The sequence below is a fragment of the Manihot esculenta genome, chromosome 16 (genome assembly GCF_001659605.2).
Source record: "Manihot esculenta cultivar AM560-2 chromosome 16, M.esculenta_v8, whole genome shotgun sequence".
In the NCBI taxonomy this organism is placed as follows: Eukaryota; Viridiplantae; Streptophyta; class Magnoliopsida; order Malpighiales; family Euphorbiaceae; genus Manihot; species Manihot esculenta.
Window position 1 is genome coordinate 1,547,657 of NC_035176.2, and position 15,063 is coordinate 1,562,719.

Consider the following 15,063-nt stretch of genomic DNA (forward strand, 5'->3'; position numbering starts at 1 on the left):
TACATATAAAATTAGTTTATATTTAAAAATAATAAAGTATTATATATTTACTTGATTCTATTTTTTATTTTAAAAATTGAGTAGCATTATAACCAAATGTATACATAAATCGATTAATTTAAAATTTAAACATTTCAATTAAAAAAGAAATCGAGGTTAACCTTGGGATTTTTTCATGCAATTGACATAAAGCAAATTAAAACGTTTACTAATGATTTTTTTTTTCAAACAAAATAACGTTTTCCCCAACATTTCCTCTGTCCATCTATTCTGATCTGGTCGCCTCCTTAGCTTCGTCACCATTTTTTCCTTGCCTTTTCCAATCCCAAAACCAAAAGCAAACAATAAATAGGAAAAAGATAATAAAGTATTATTTATTTTTATTAATTTTTTATTTCAAAATTTATAATTTAATTTATATTAAAATAATACCTATATTTTTTTTTGAAATGGATACCTATAATATTAATATTAATAAATAATGTCAATTTTCAAATATATTATTTTACAAAATATTAATTTAATTCAAATTAAATTATATATTTTAAAGTAAAAATAGAAAAGATTTATGATATTTGGAGAAACAACCGTGCTTTTTTTTTTGTTTAATTTTATTTTTCCCTAATAAAGAAATAAAAGAACGCCAAAGTAATAGTGATTTTCTATGAGGAAAAATGCAAAGTTTAACAGATCTCTTAAGTCTTTTCAACACGATAATCTTCCCCACTGCATACACAACTATGGCAATAGATTCTTTAAGATTGCCTTTCTTCTTTTCTTGCTTCGTCTTACTCTTCATAGTCGTCTCCGCTGCTCAGCCGGGAAACGTCGAAGCCCCCTATTATCACTGCTCCGATATCGGTAACTACACTATCAACAGTACCTACCAAACAAACCTCAAAACCCTTTTCTCCATGCTCCCCTCTCAGCCCAACGATGATAATTTCAGGTTTTTCAATCTCTCTTTTGGCCAAGTACCAGATAAAGTTAATGTGATTGCGCTTTGTAGAGGAGATATTGCTGCAGATGACTGTCGAAGTTGTGTCCGTGCCTCTGCACACAACGTTTCTGAGATTTGTCCACAGAAGAAGGCGGCATTTGCATATGTCGATGATTGTCAGTTACGATATTCTAACAAAACTATATTCGGTGTAGTTGAAAATGAACCTACTTCGTATTATACAAACCCACAATCTTTGTCATCATCAGATGAAACTCAGTTCAATTCTGCAGTGGAAAGATTACTCAAACGACTGAGGATAAGAGCTGCCTCTGCCGACAGTAAATTTGCAACAGGAAACGCAACTGTGAACTCCCAAGCAGTATATGGACTTGCACAGTGCTCTCCTGATTTGTCCAAGCAGCAATGCGATGATTGTTTGGCTATGGCCATTGGAGAGATTCGAAGATGTTGCTTATGGAATGTAGGAGGTGGAGTGGTTAGACCCAGTTGCAATTTCAGGTTTGAATCGTATATCTTCTATACACCTACTGCTGACACACTACCACCGGAATCATTAGGGTCTCCACCTCCGGTATCTCCTCCGCCTAGACAAGGTAGTCTGCTCATGTATGACATGCCATATTAGCCCAATAGAAATTTATCTTGCAGGCACCATGTTTACCTTTATTTATCAATATTTCATTAATAGGCAATAAACAGATTTGTGAAACATAGGCACACTTTTTGCTAAAGAATGTATGCACTAGATCAGACCAATTAAAATTAATCTGTGTATATGCATCTTTGAGGACTTGTATAGTGGTTCTGGTTTTTGCAGGAAAGGGTGATAAGAAACCTGCTAATTCTACTGCCATCATTGTGATTCCGGTAGTAATTACTACGATATTAATAATTTCCTGTTGCACATTTGCCAGAGCAAGGAAACAAAGGGAAAAAGCTAAAAGTGAGTAAAATTTTGAACATTGTAGCATGTTATTACAAAAATCATAGTTTGTTTTTCTCTTTTTATTGTTATGTAGTCAGCAGGCTTCTTTTCCATGATTGCTTCTTCGGGAAAAACATATATAGGACTTGGCCATGGTCCGTTCATGCTTAGAGCCGCATCAATTTAATTTGGATCCAGAATCAAATTAGAATTGACTTGAATTGAACCAGAATGAAGTGTTAGGATCCTTAGTATAAATACAAAGGATGTGTTTAATTCATTAATATTCAAGATTAATCAATACATATCTTCTACCTTTTGTTTTCTGAACTATCTCTTCCTCTCCCTCCCTCTTTTGATCTCTCTCTTTCTTCCTTCTTCTTCTGTTCATCCCCTGTTAAGAAAACAGGAAATAGGGAAAAAGGGGAAAGGAAATGAAAGAAAGGGGAGAGGGAAGGAAGAACAGGGGAAGAACAGAAGAAGAAGAAGAGGAAGAAAGAGAGAGATCGAAATAGAGAGGGAGAGGATATTTAGGGAGAAAATAGAAGATATGTATTGATTAATCTTGAATAGTAATGAATTAAAGTCATTCTTTGTATTTTTACTAACAATCCTGACATGAAGTTGTTTGGTTTAGGATCAAAACTGGGATTTTTCCTTACAAAAAAGCTTTTAAATTTGATGAAACTTGATTGAACTATAACTGAGGATCCCCTCTAAACCACTAAACCAAAACTGCCAATTCCGGCCTAGAGTGGACCTGGCCAGGTCTAGCTGTAGCACATAGACCATGTTAACTCATTAAACAAAATGTGCTTGCAATTATGAATGTCAAGCTCATAAATGTTCTAATTTTGATTTCTGATATTGTATACATTAGGATATGTTCCTTTTACAAAGTGTGCTTATTTCAATATCCCCTGCTCTGATGTGTTGTTTTTTGTGAAGCTGTGGATGAAAATAGACTTACTGAATCCCTGCAATTCGATTTCGGCATCATCAGAATTGCAACAGATGACTTCTCTCACGCAAACAAGCTTGGACAAGGGGGATTTGGAGTTGTCTACAAGGTAGGAAAGGAGAAAATTACCAATCCAAAATCTTGAATTTTGTAAAGCTAAGTTCAATATATATACTATGTCATCATACATTTTCAGGGTAGACTTCTCAATGGACAAGACATAGCTGTAAAAAGGTTATCAAGAGATTCTGGACAAGGTAATACAGAATTTGAGAATGAGATTCTACTAGTAGCCAAACTTCAACATAAGAATTTAGTCAGGCTACTGGGTTTCTGCTTGGAAGGAAACGAGAGGGTCGTAATCTATGAGTTTGTGCCCAATGGAAGCCTTGACCACTTCATATTTGGTGTGTGCAGATTGCTTCAGTTATATATTTGGTATAGATGCAATTCAACTTTCCTTGTAGATTTATTAACACATTGCGCATGCATGTGAATGGCTAGATCCTATTAAGCGTACACAATTGGATTGGGAAACACGTTACAAAATTATAAGAGGCATTGCTCGAGGTATTCTTTATCTCCACGAGGATTCTCAACTTAGAATTATTCATCGTGATCTTAAAGCCAGCAACATTTTACTAGATGAAGCGATGAATCCTAAAATATCAGATTTCGGCGTGGCAAGGTTATTTGTAATGGATCAAACTCACGGAGAGACAAATACAATTGTGGGAACCTAGTATGTGCCTAAAAGCAAAAACATCATCAAATAACTACGCCTAGATATAATGAGCTTTATTACTATTCAAACTATAATTTTTCTGCTTCTTGTTGATGAGCAGTGGATACATGGCTCCAGAGTATGTAATGCATGGGCACTTCTCAGTTAAATCAGACGTCTTTAGTTTTGGTGTATTGCTGTTAGAGATCATAAGTGGTCGGAAAAGTATTTTTTTCTGCAACGGGAAGCAAGTTGAGAATCTTCTGAGCTCTGTAAGTCTATATAACATTCACGTAAATAGTCGTTTTTCAGTTCACCAGCTTTACTCCAAAACGCCAAAAGCTGAAATGATAAATTTTTGCAGGCTTGGAGGAACTGGGAGGAGGGGACAATCGGAAATCTGATAGATCCCTGCCTGAAAGATGGCTCAGCTAGTAAAATGCAGAGATTAATCCACGTAGGTCTATTATGCATTCAAAAAGATATAACCCAGAGACCAACCATGGCTTTAGTTGTTATCATGCTTAACAATTCTTCTTACCGTCTCCAAATGCCCTCACCTCCTGCTTATCTGGCACCGACCACCGGTGACTCAAACATGACAGTGAAGGCAAATTGGATGGTGGATAGGCCAGATCAGTACGGATCCTCTCAAATATCAGTTAATGATGTTTCCATCACCGAGTTGTGTCCTCGCTAACATTGCAAGATGGACAAGAAGTTTCAAAGTCAAGCAGCAAACTGTCTAATTTATTAAAGGTAAATATTTCATGGAGGGTTGGCTTCAACCACTTCCATCACAATCAATTTTTTTTTTTTTGTAAATTTAAATGAAAGTAAAGTTTTGATATTGATTAGTATAATAAATGATGTGAATTCCATATTGTACATAATTAAAAAAATTAAACTCTTTGACTTTGTCAGTTAAACACTCTCTTATTATATAATTAAAAGTAAATTTAATATAATTTAATAGTTAATTTACATAATTAAAATTATTCAGTAATTTATATAATAAAAATAATATTAAATATTTATTTTTTTGATAATTAAATTTAATATAGAAAATATAATATAAATTTAATATTAAAAAATGTATCACCTCACTACTTAATTGAACAATTTACCATTATCGAACAAGCATGTCATATACCTTGATACGTTTCAATTAGGCATGATTTTCAATTTTCTTTTGTTTTTCTGTATAATTTAAAAAAAACTCAAAAAATTGAATGTAAGTAAATAATTGGCTTAAGCATTGAATCAAATATCTTGTCTACATTAGTATATAACTTAGAGAACTCAAGGACCAACTTAAAGCTCCCCCGTTTTCTGTCAGTGGGGCTTCAACTGGTACTGAATTATACATTGGCTGTGTATTACCTTTTTTATTATTGTATGCTCGTCAAGAGATTCAAATTCTACATTCTCAAGGATGGCAAACGAATTAGAATTCAAAATTTGCTGCCAAAGATTAGTTCTTTTCAATGAAAATATGATGGTTGGGCACTACTTCAGTCTTTAGGAATTTAAGAGTCAGCCTGGCTGTTTCCGAGCAATTACAGAAGTAGAAGATTCTTTTTCCAAGTCAGAGACTTCCTAATTTCCTTTTTGTGTAGCATAAATTTATAGTGCCATTTTTTAAAAAATTTATTTGAAAATATTATATAGTATATTTTTGAATTCAAAATATACTAAAAAATAATATAAAAATTAAAATTAATAAAATTAATTACAATATTATATATGTACTCGCGGGTTTAACACGATAGTAAATGCATCTGAGTAAATTTGAGTGTTTTTATATTCTACTCTTTCAATTTTCAATTCTGATTTAAAAAAATATATATATTATATATAAAAACTTTCATTTTATTTATCACCATTAATTCCTCACAAAAATGAAAATGTAATATCTGCATTAATTCCTAAAAACAAAACTGAGATTTGAAGCCAAAGTAAAACACAGCAATTCTTATATCGAATCCCGCGTGCCTAACATACGGAAAAACAGAGCACCTTATTTGTCTTAATGTACACAATTTCTACTAGAAATCTTCACATGTCCCCATTCGTAAAGGCACCAAGTCAACTAATTGCCCTTTTGTCACTTTCCACAGCCACAAGACCAAAGCATTTCTTGTCCATTCACATATATTCTAGGTTGGTAAAGTCAGTGCAGTTGTCAAATCATTTACTAACTTCTAATGCCTTGCAGTGAGGAAAAATTATTAGACCTAATTGATTCGTAAAAATCAACTTACAAATAAGTGAGTTTTATCATTGCCTCTATAAAGAGCTTGCCTATATAATACTATATCCTCATCAGGAAATTTAAAAAAAAAAAAAATTGGGAGAACCACCAATGCATTCTTTAAGATTTCTATTTTCCTTCTATTTCTTGTTCTTGCATACTGCTATTCTAGCAAGAGCTCAGTTTTGCATGAACAACATAGGAAATTACACAACTAACAGCACCTACAAAAGAAACCTCAACAACCTCCTCTCCTCCATCGTCTCCAACAACGAAACAAACTACGGTTTTTACAATCTCTCCGGCGGCCGAAACCCGGATCAGGTAAACGCAATCTCACTTTGTAGAGGAGATATTTCGTCGGATGAATGTAAAGGCTGCATCAGAAACTCCACTCTGCAAATCTTACAAGCTTGTCCCAACCAGAAGGAAGCAATCGGGTTTTCTGAGTCCTGCATGTTACGATACTCCAACAGATCAATCTTCAACGCCATGGAAACGCAACCAACTGTTCACATGTGGAACACAGAGAATGCATCAGATGTCAATCAATTCAATCAGGCACTGCAAGCTTTATTGAGCAGGCTTCGGAGCAAAGCTGCATCAGGAAACTCTACACGAAAGTTTGCGACGGGAAATGAGAGTGCAGGATTTGAAACTATATTTGGGCTTGTGCAGTGTACGCCGGACGTTTCTGAGCAGGACTGTAATGACTGCGTCGTTGCAGCTGTTCGTGATATTCCATTTTGTTGTGATGGAAAGCTTGGAGGGAGAGTAATCAAACCTAGCTGCAATTTGAGATTTGAGAACTATCGTTTTTATCGAGTTACTCTTGATGATGATGCTGCAACTCAACCATTGCTACCGGCTGCTCCGCCACCACAAGGGTCTCTTTCACCTCCTCCTCCTCCGCCTTCAGAAGGTACCGTCGGCTGCCCCACTTCTTATGGTTTCATTTTAAATTAAAAATAAGTCCCAATCTCCCTCCCTAATTCTCATCATGGCCTATAATTTTAATTTTTTTTAGTCAAATAGATTCATAATTTATATTTAAAGTAGAATATGTTATGATATATTAAAATATTAATTTTTAAGAAATTTTTAGATTGGGAATCTTTATTTTTTTAATTTTTATTTTAATTAAAAATAGTATATAAATTTTAATATTTGAATTAAAAAATAGTACATAAATATTTCTTTTAAATGTAAAATTCAATCAAATATAATTATATTGGTAGATTAAACTATTTGAATTCAAATATATATATATTATTTATTTCGAATAACTCTTTTTCCGAAATGGGATTTGATATTTTCAATTTTTTTAATTTATCTGATGAAATTATAGTCAAACCACATAAAGCGGGTTACAGTAAGCCCGACATTAACGGGTTTTATCATGCCAAGAATGAATGAACCGGAAACCTGTAACCACCGAAGGCAGGTCACCTGAAAAAGCCATTCTTTCCCCTGAAGCTCCGGAAAATCACCGTCACCAACCAATTTCTCCAAGAAAACTTTAACATCCATACCAACAAAGGTTCTGTTCTTTTTCTTTTCCCCAGAAATTTGATCAGGAAAAAGAACCAAGCTCGAGGATAACAGAGCACCGGCAGGCTTTTTTAAAAATATTGAGTTTGATTCAAAATTCCAAATCCAGTGTTTTGGAAGTACTCTGATTTAAGAAGGCTTGTTTGCTTTTTGCAGGAAAGAACAATCGAAGGATCACTATCATCATCGTCGTTCTAATTGTAAGCATTACCACACTTATCATTTGTGTAAGTGTTTATCTAATACTTCGGAAGCCAAGGGAAAGAGTTGAAAGTAAGTAAAAATTTGGCCTGCTGTTGCCCTACGTTTGATGTGCTTACAAGTTCATGTTTCCATATTTGTTGATCATGTTTTAGAGATGCATTATATATATTCAATCTTCCTGTGTATTGACATCTCTTTTATTTGAAGCTGTGGATGAAATAGTAAGTGTGGAATCCTTACAATTCAGCTTTGAGACTATTAGAGCTTCAACAGATAATTTTTCAGAGGAAAATAAGCTTGGAGCAGGTGGTTTTGGTTCTGTTTACAAGGTAAAAATTAACTGTTAGAATCCCTACTCCGTTTGGAATCTAAGAGTTTTGCAAGCATTCAATTCAATTGATTTCTTTTTTTGTAATTGTCTTGTTTTCATGACTTTGCAAGAATTCATTTGAGTTCTTTTCTTGCAAAATCATTTTTGCCAAATGAAGGGTAAAACTTCCTGTATTTGAATGGGAGGAATTGAAAGTTATATGCAGGAATTTGGATAGTATAACAGACACAATGATTGATCATATATTAATTTTCAGGGTTCACTTCACAATGAGCAAAATATAGCAGTGAAAAGGCTTTCTAGTGATTCTAAACAAGGAGATCTAGAGTTTAAAAATGAAGTATTGTTGTTGGCTAAGCTTCAACACCGAAATTTAGTTAGGCTTCGTGGTTTCTGCTTGGAAGGAAAAGAAAGGCTTCTCATCTATGAGTTTGTGCCTAATGGCAGCCTAGATCATTTCATATTTGGTAAGGCTATTCATCTACTTGACTTCATATCAAGTAAATATTATGTTCATTTAAGTTGGATATATTAGGAGCTATCATGCTTATGTGAGCTGAGCTATTTAATTACTCTAATATGTAGATCCTGTAAGGTGTGTGCATTTGGACTGGGAAACGCGTTACAAAATCATTGGTGGCATTGCTAGAGGGCTTCTTTATCTTCATGAGGATTCTCGACTTCCAATTATTCATCGTGACCTTAAAGCAAGTAATATTTTATTAGATGCAGATATGAACCCTAAAATTTCGGATTTTGGCATGGCAAGGTTGTTTATGATGGATCAAACTCACAGCAATACAAGTAGAATTGTGGGGACATTGTAAGTATATACATTCATTTGCATGTGATGTTTAGACATTAATGTCATTCTAGTGGAATTGAACTTATGAATGTCAATACTCAGTGGATACATGGCTCCAGAGTATGCAATGCACGGACAGTTCTCATTTAAGTCCGATGTGTTTAGTTTTGGTGTGCTAGTTTTGGAGATTGTGAGCGGCAAAAGAAATAGTTGTTTCTGCAGTGATGAAAGCTTCGAGGACCTTTTGAGCTCTGTAAGTGCATATTTTAGTCTATAACAACTTAATATTCTTGGACAAATTTCCCTTCTAGAATCTTAAATTTTCATTGATAAAATTTGCAGGCATGGAAAAACTGGAGAGAGGGAACTTCCTTGAATCTTGTAGACCCGAATTTGACTACTGGTTCAAGAACTGATATGATGAGATGCATACACATAGCATTACTCTGTGTTCAAGAGAATATATCGGAGAGGCCATCCATGGCTTCTATTGTTCTCATGCTAAGCAGCAATTCTCACACTCTTACATTACCCTCACAACCACCATGTTTCATGCTTAGCAGTATTGAATCATATGTTTCATCCTCGGTAGGCAATTGGACAACCAAGTCTTCACAGGCCAGAAACAGAACTCTCCCTTCATCGATAACCAGAAACAGAACTCTCCCTTCATCGATAAATAAAGGCTCGATTACTGAATTATACATGCGAACGCTATGAAGAAGATTGTGTCCGTATATTTTGCACCTGTATATACTTCAAAGTAGCTTGGATGTCAAAGAGTTGTTATTATAGAATATATGATATTCATACATTTCCTGCATCGATTTGTTCAAACTTGTATTGATTTTTTTTTTGGGGTTTATTCCGGAGAGAGTTAGGAATTAAACCCATAAACCCCCACTTGCAATTATCAGCCACGGTAATACAGAGGATGTAAACATTATCCGAAAAGATTGGGCGTAAAGCGTCCATAGGTGGCTTTTTAAGTCTGCTGTCAAGTTTATGTACACCAACTGATAATCAAAGTTTTATCTCTAAATAAATGAACAACCGTGTTTGGTTTTCTTCTCTTCACTTGATTATGCCTTAGAAAGGGTATGCAGCAAATTAATCCATTGTTGTTTTTGCTTTCTAACAGAAAAGGAATCGTTAAATGGAGAGAAGAATTGATGGATTTCTCATTGATAGAAGAGGCTTTATATACAAAGAAGAAAAAGAAAAAGAAAAGAGACTGAGCTATTCTAACCAATAGGATAAATACATTTGGATTACAAGTTAACTACCCTTTCTCTTTTCTTCTGTAACACCCCATCGCAAGCTGGAGAGTGAATGTCTATCACTCCGAGCTTGGATAATAAGATCTGGAAGGGAATTATTCCAAGCGCTTTGGTATGCAGATCAGCAAGTTGGTCAGAAGATTGGACGGGCAAAAGCTTGATAATACCTTGTTGAATTTTGTCCCTAACAACATGGCAATCCATCTCTATATGTTTTGTGCGCTCATGGAATATTGGATTAGCTGCTATGTGAAGAGCGGATTGATTGTCACAGTAAATTACTGCTAGTTGGCAAAGAGTAGTGACATGTAGATCCTATAACAGATAAAGAATCCATTGAAGTTCACAAGTGGTAGCAGCAAGTGCCCTATACTCTGCCTCAGAAGAAGAACGAGAAACAACACTTTGTTTCTTAGATTTCCAGCTAATTAGAGACTTTCCAAGAAATACATTATAACCAATGATAGATCTTCTAGTATCCTCACATCCTCCCCAATCTGAATCACTAAAAGCTGTAAGTTTGAGAGCAGAAGCAGAAGGAAAGAATAATTCCTGTCCAGGAGAAGCTTTAATATATCTCAATACCCTTCGAAGAGCCTGTTGATGATCAGTGGTTGGGGATGAAATGAACTGACTTAACTGATGGGTAGCATAGCATAAATCTGGTCTGGTGGTAGTTAGATAGATCAGTTTGCCAACAAGTTTTCGATAAGAGGAAGTATCTGGCAATGGATCACCTTTGTCTTTTGATAATTTCAAAGCTGGATCCATAGGACTCTTAGCAGGTTTGCTTGCAAGAAATCCAGTTTCTGAAAGAAGTTCTAGTGCATATTTTCTTTGACAGAGGGATATGCCAGCCTTAGTCCTAGCAACTTCTAGTCCCAGGAAGAATTTAAGAGTGCCCAAGTCTTTAATCTTGAAAGTAGAATCTAAAAAAACTTTCATCGAGTTAATTTCAACTAAATCATTTCCAGCAAGAATTAGGTCATCAACATAGACCAGAATGGCTGTAAATGATTCTGAATTTCTTTTAACAAACAAAGAGTAATCAGCTTTGGATTGGCAATAACCACAAGTAGTAAGGGCTTGAGACAATTTGAAGAACCACTGCCTGCTAGCCTGTTTAAGTCCATATAAAGATTTTTGTAACTTACAGACTTTATTTGGACTATCAGCTTTAAAACCAGGTGGAAGAACCATATAAACCTCTTCATTTAAATCTCCATGTAAAAAGGCATTGTTGACATCTAATTGCTGTAAATGCCATTGATGAATAGAAGCCAAAGCCAATAAGATCCTTACTGTGGTCATTTTAGCTACGGGACTGTAACAGCCCGGACGTGAACCCCGGCACTGTTACCGTTCACGGCCCAGGGCTATCCCTCGCCTGGCCTCTTGCCACCTCGGGCTTTCCACTGGTGTCGTGAACAGCTCTTAACATCCATTCACCCTCACGGGTTCCTGGCAGGATTTGTCCCCTTCGGTTCATGCATCGAATGCATCCTTCCCCAAGTGGATTTGGCCCAAATTTCCTTTTTTGGAAATTAGGTCGCCTCCCCCACTACTCGAACCCTTGACCTCCCACTTTAAGGGAATAGTCTGGTGAGAGTGAGTAGGAACAATTGGTACTCACTCTCACCAGACTATTCCCTTAAAGTGGGAGGTCAAGGGTTCGAGTAGTGGGGGAGGCGACCTAATTTCCAAAAAAGGAAATTTGGGCCAAATCCACTTGGGGAAGGATGCATTCGATGCAAGAACCCAAGGGGACAAATCCTGCCAGGAACCCGTGAGGGTGAATGGATGTTAAGAGCTGTTCACGACGCCAGTGGAAAGCCCGAGGTGGCAAGAGGCCAGGTGAGGGATAGCCCTGAGCCGTGAACGGTAACAGTGCCGGGGTTCACGTCCGGGCTGTTACAGGGACTAAAAGTGTCAAAATAGTCTATGCCCTCAGTTTGTGTATAGCCTTTAGCTACTAATCTAGCCTTGTACCTTTCAATGCTGCCATCTGCCTTTTGTTTAATTTTGTACACCCATTTACAGCCAATGGGACTCTTATCTATAGGCAAATCTACCAACAACCATGTCTGATTTTGCTGCAAGGCAGAAATCTCAGCAGCCATAGCTTTTCTCCACTCCTCAGATTTAACAGCTTCTGTATAATTTTTGGGTTCAGTAGTACTAGAAATGCTTAGAGTAAAGTGCAAGTGTGATGGTGACAAAGAATCATATGAAATGACAGAAGATAAAGGATAAAGGACACTAGGAGATTGAGACATATTAAAGTTTGAAGATGTTGAATTGCAATGATAATCTTGTAAATAAGCAGGTGATTTCTTTATCCTTTGAGAGACTCTTGTGAGAGGAATTGAAGACTCACTATGAGGCTCAGGATCTAACTGAGACTTAATAGTAGAAGAAGACTCAGTGGCAGAAGGAGACTCAGGAATATAAACAAAACTAGGCAATTGAACAGAATCGAAATAGTCAAGATCAGAATGCTCATGGTGGATAATAACCTTATTGCTGCATAAGTCTGAGTATGGAAATACATGTTCTTGAAAGTAACATTTCTGGATAAGAATATCTATCTGGTCTTCAAATCCATCACAATAAAACCTTTAGTGCCATCCTTATAACCAAGAAACACACATTTCTTGGCTCTTGGATCAAATTTGGTCCTCCCTGATACAAGAGTAGATGCATAACACATAGAGCCAAAGACTTTCAGTTGCAAGTAATCTGGAGGTTTCAAAAATAAAGCCTCAAAAGGTGAATTATCTTGTAAGATGGGAGTTGGAATTCTGTTGATAAGAAAAGCTGAATGAAGAACAGAATAGGACCAAAAAGATTTAGGGAGATGGGATTGAAACAAAAGAGCTCTTGCCACATTAAGGATGTGTTGGTGCTTTCTTTCCACTATTACGTTCTGTTGAGGGGTCTCTACACATGTTGTTTGATGTATAATTTCCTTACTGTGATAGAATTCAGGCATGTTAAATTCAGGACCATTATCACTTCTTATCTTTTTCAAACTTGTTTCAAATTGAACCTCCACCATTTGAATGAAATTCTGTAATAATTTTCTTGCTTCGAACTTATTCTGCATCAAATATATCCATGTATATCTACTGTAGTCATCCACCAAAGTAAGGAAATACTTATCTCCATTTATTGAAACAGTAGAAACTGGGCCCCAAATGTCCACATGTACAATGTCAAAAGGTTTAGTAGTTTAGGATTGGCTAACAGGAAAAGGTATTCTCTTTTGTTTAGCTAAATGACATATATCACAGGAATCTGATATATGATCCACAAGTATAGATGGACATTTGGAATGCAAAACTTTGAGTCTAGAAGTAGATGGATGACCAAATCTGTAATGCCAAACACTAAAGGAGTGAGAACCAATGCTGCTGGCAGCTTGAGAAACTTGATTAATATTCTTTTGATGCAACACATATAGGCCTTCCTCGACCTTAGCTGTACCAATCATTCTCCAGGGCTTCATTGCCTGAATGAGACAATAATTGTTGCCAAACACCAAGCAGCATTTAAGAGCAGCAATAAGTTTAGTGACTGAGATTAGATTGAAAGTAAATGAAGGAATATAAAGGACATTTGTGAGGCAGAGATCATCATTAAGGCTAATTGTGCCTGAAAAATGTGATATTAGCTGCTCACCATTTGGTAACTTGACATGAATAGGGTGAATTCTTTTGTAAGAAGAGAAAAGAGACAGAGAAAAACAAATATGATCCGTTGCCCCTGTGTCTAAGAGCCAAAAATGAGACTTGGAAAAACATGACAGTGAGACTGAATTACCTGTGGGAATTGAGACTGAAGCATTATTAGTACTGACTTGGTTAGTGGTGTGTGAAACTGCTAAATCTGAAGGTTGAATTAAAGCTAATAACTGCTGGATTTGCTCTTGAGTAAAAGGAGCACATGATCCACCAGAATTTATAGTTGCCGGCATCTGATACGACTGTACACTCTCATTTGTTTTAGGAGCATCATGCACTGCAATCTGATTGATAGATGAGTTTCTAAACTTAAAACCAGGAGGGAATCCATGTTTCTTATAGCATGTATCCACAGTATGCCTCTGCTTTCCACAGTAGGTGCACACCTTTGCATTGCTAGAAGGTTTTTTGTAGAAAGCATTTCTGTTCTGTGACTGATTAAAACTAGTTGCTCTTTGAGAGTTTCCTTCAAGATTTGATGCCTTTGCACTAACAAATACCTTCACATTTTCACCAAGATCCAACTGTCTCTCTTGCTGTACAACTAGTGAGAAAACTTTATTTATGGAAGGCAAAGGATCTATAAGCATAATTTGAGATCTAACATGAGTGAATCTATCATTCAGTCCTTTAAGGAAGCGAATTGCATAGTCATTTTTCTGATATGTAGTAAATTTTGCCACAGCACCACAAGCACAAGGATCAGTGCATGTGCAAACAGGTATAGGTCTGAAATTCATTAACTCATCATATAGTATCTTGAGTTCTGTAAAATATTCAGTGACAGTACGATCACCTTGTTTGAAGGCATATATTTCTTCCTGCAGATTTGAAATTCTGAAAATGTCTCCTTGTGAAAATCTTTCTTGAAGATCTTTCCAGATCTCAGCTGCTGAATCAATCCATATGATACTCTGTGCGATGGAAGAAGATAAGGATCTTGCAATCCAAGATGAAACTGTTGTGTTGCATCTTTGCCAAGCAACGCGCATCGAATCCGTAATCGGTGGTGCTGGTAGAGTTCCATCAACAAATCTGTATTTATTTTTGGATAATAATGCCATCTTCATAGCACGAGCCCAAGGGTGATAGTTCTTCTCATTGAGAAGAGTGGACACGATTACAAGTGACGGATTCTCATTAGGATGAAGGTAGTATGGATTGGATGGATTTTGCAAGTAGTCATTCACTTGATTCACGGCAACAACAGGTTGATTCGCCATTGAAAAAGAAAAGGAGAAGAAAAGAAAAAATTTTCTGAGAAGACGGAAAACGGTTATCGAAGTAGAAGATGGTTATGGAAGCAGAAGAGCTCTGATAC

General features: G+C 36.0%; 2 protein-coding genes across 2 annotated transcripts; both read left to right on the forward strand.

Annotated features, from left to right (window-relative positions):
- Positions 1-675: 675 nt before the first annotated feature.
- LOC122722125 (putative receptor-like protein kinase At4g00960) lies at positions 676-4,424 on the forward strand. Its single transcript, XM_043952015.1, has 7 exons — positions 676-1,557; positions 1,782-1,907; positions 2,838-2,959; positions 3,047-3,257; positions 3,355-3,592; positions 3,696-3,846; positions 3,939-4,424. Exons 1-7 carry the CDS (start codon positions 741-743, stop codon positions 4,272-4,274), a joined length of 2,001 nt encoding a protein of 666 aa, XP_043807950.1. The 5' UTR covers positions 676-740; the 3' UTR covers positions 4,275-4,424.
- A 1,468-nt stretch (positions 4,425-5,892) lies between these two features.
- On the forward strand, positions 5,893-9,796 carry LOC110603962 (putative receptor-like protein kinase At4g00960). Its single transcript, XM_021741968.2, has 7 exons — positions 5,893-6,750; positions 7,536-7,652; positions 7,791-7,912; positions 8,171-8,381; positions 8,500-8,737; positions 8,822-8,972; positions 9,062-9,796. The coding sequence occupies exons 1-7, from the start codon at positions 5,940-5,942 to the stop codon at positions 9,437-9,439; spliced, it is 2,028 nt and encodes a 675-aa protein (XP_021597660.2). The 5' UTR covers positions 5,893-5,939; the 3' UTR covers positions 9,440-9,796.
- The last annotated feature ends 5,267 nt before the right edge of the window (positions 9,797-15,063 follow it).

Excerpts from the sequence above, each read along its gene's own strand:
- LOC122722125 (XM_043952015.1), top strand. The coding sequence starts at position 741 with ATGGCAATAGATTCTTTAAGATTGCCTTTCTTCTTTTCTTGCTTCGTC. Across the intron at positions 1,908-2,837 it reads ACAAAGGGAAAAAGCTAAAA|CTGTGGATGAAAATAGACTT; the intron begins GTGAGTAAAATT and ends TTTTTTGTGAAG. Across the intron at positions 2,960-3,046 it reads GATTTGGAGTTGTCTACAAG|GGTAGACTTCTCAATGGACA; the intron begins GTAGGAAAGGAG and ends ATACATTTTCAG.
- LOC110603962 (XM_021741968.2), top strand. The coding sequence starts at position 5,940 with ATGCATTCTTTAAGATTTCTATTTTCCTTCTATTTCTTGTTCTTGCAT. Across the intron at positions 6,751-7,535 it reads TCCTCCTCCGCCTTCAGAAG|GAAAGAACAATCGAAGGATC; the intron begins GTACCGTCGGCT and ends TGCTTTTTGCAG. Across the intron at positions 8,973-9,061 it reads TCGAGGACCTTTTGAGCTCT|GCATGGAAAAACTGGAGAGA; the intron begins GTAAGTGCATAT and ends TAAAATTTGCAG.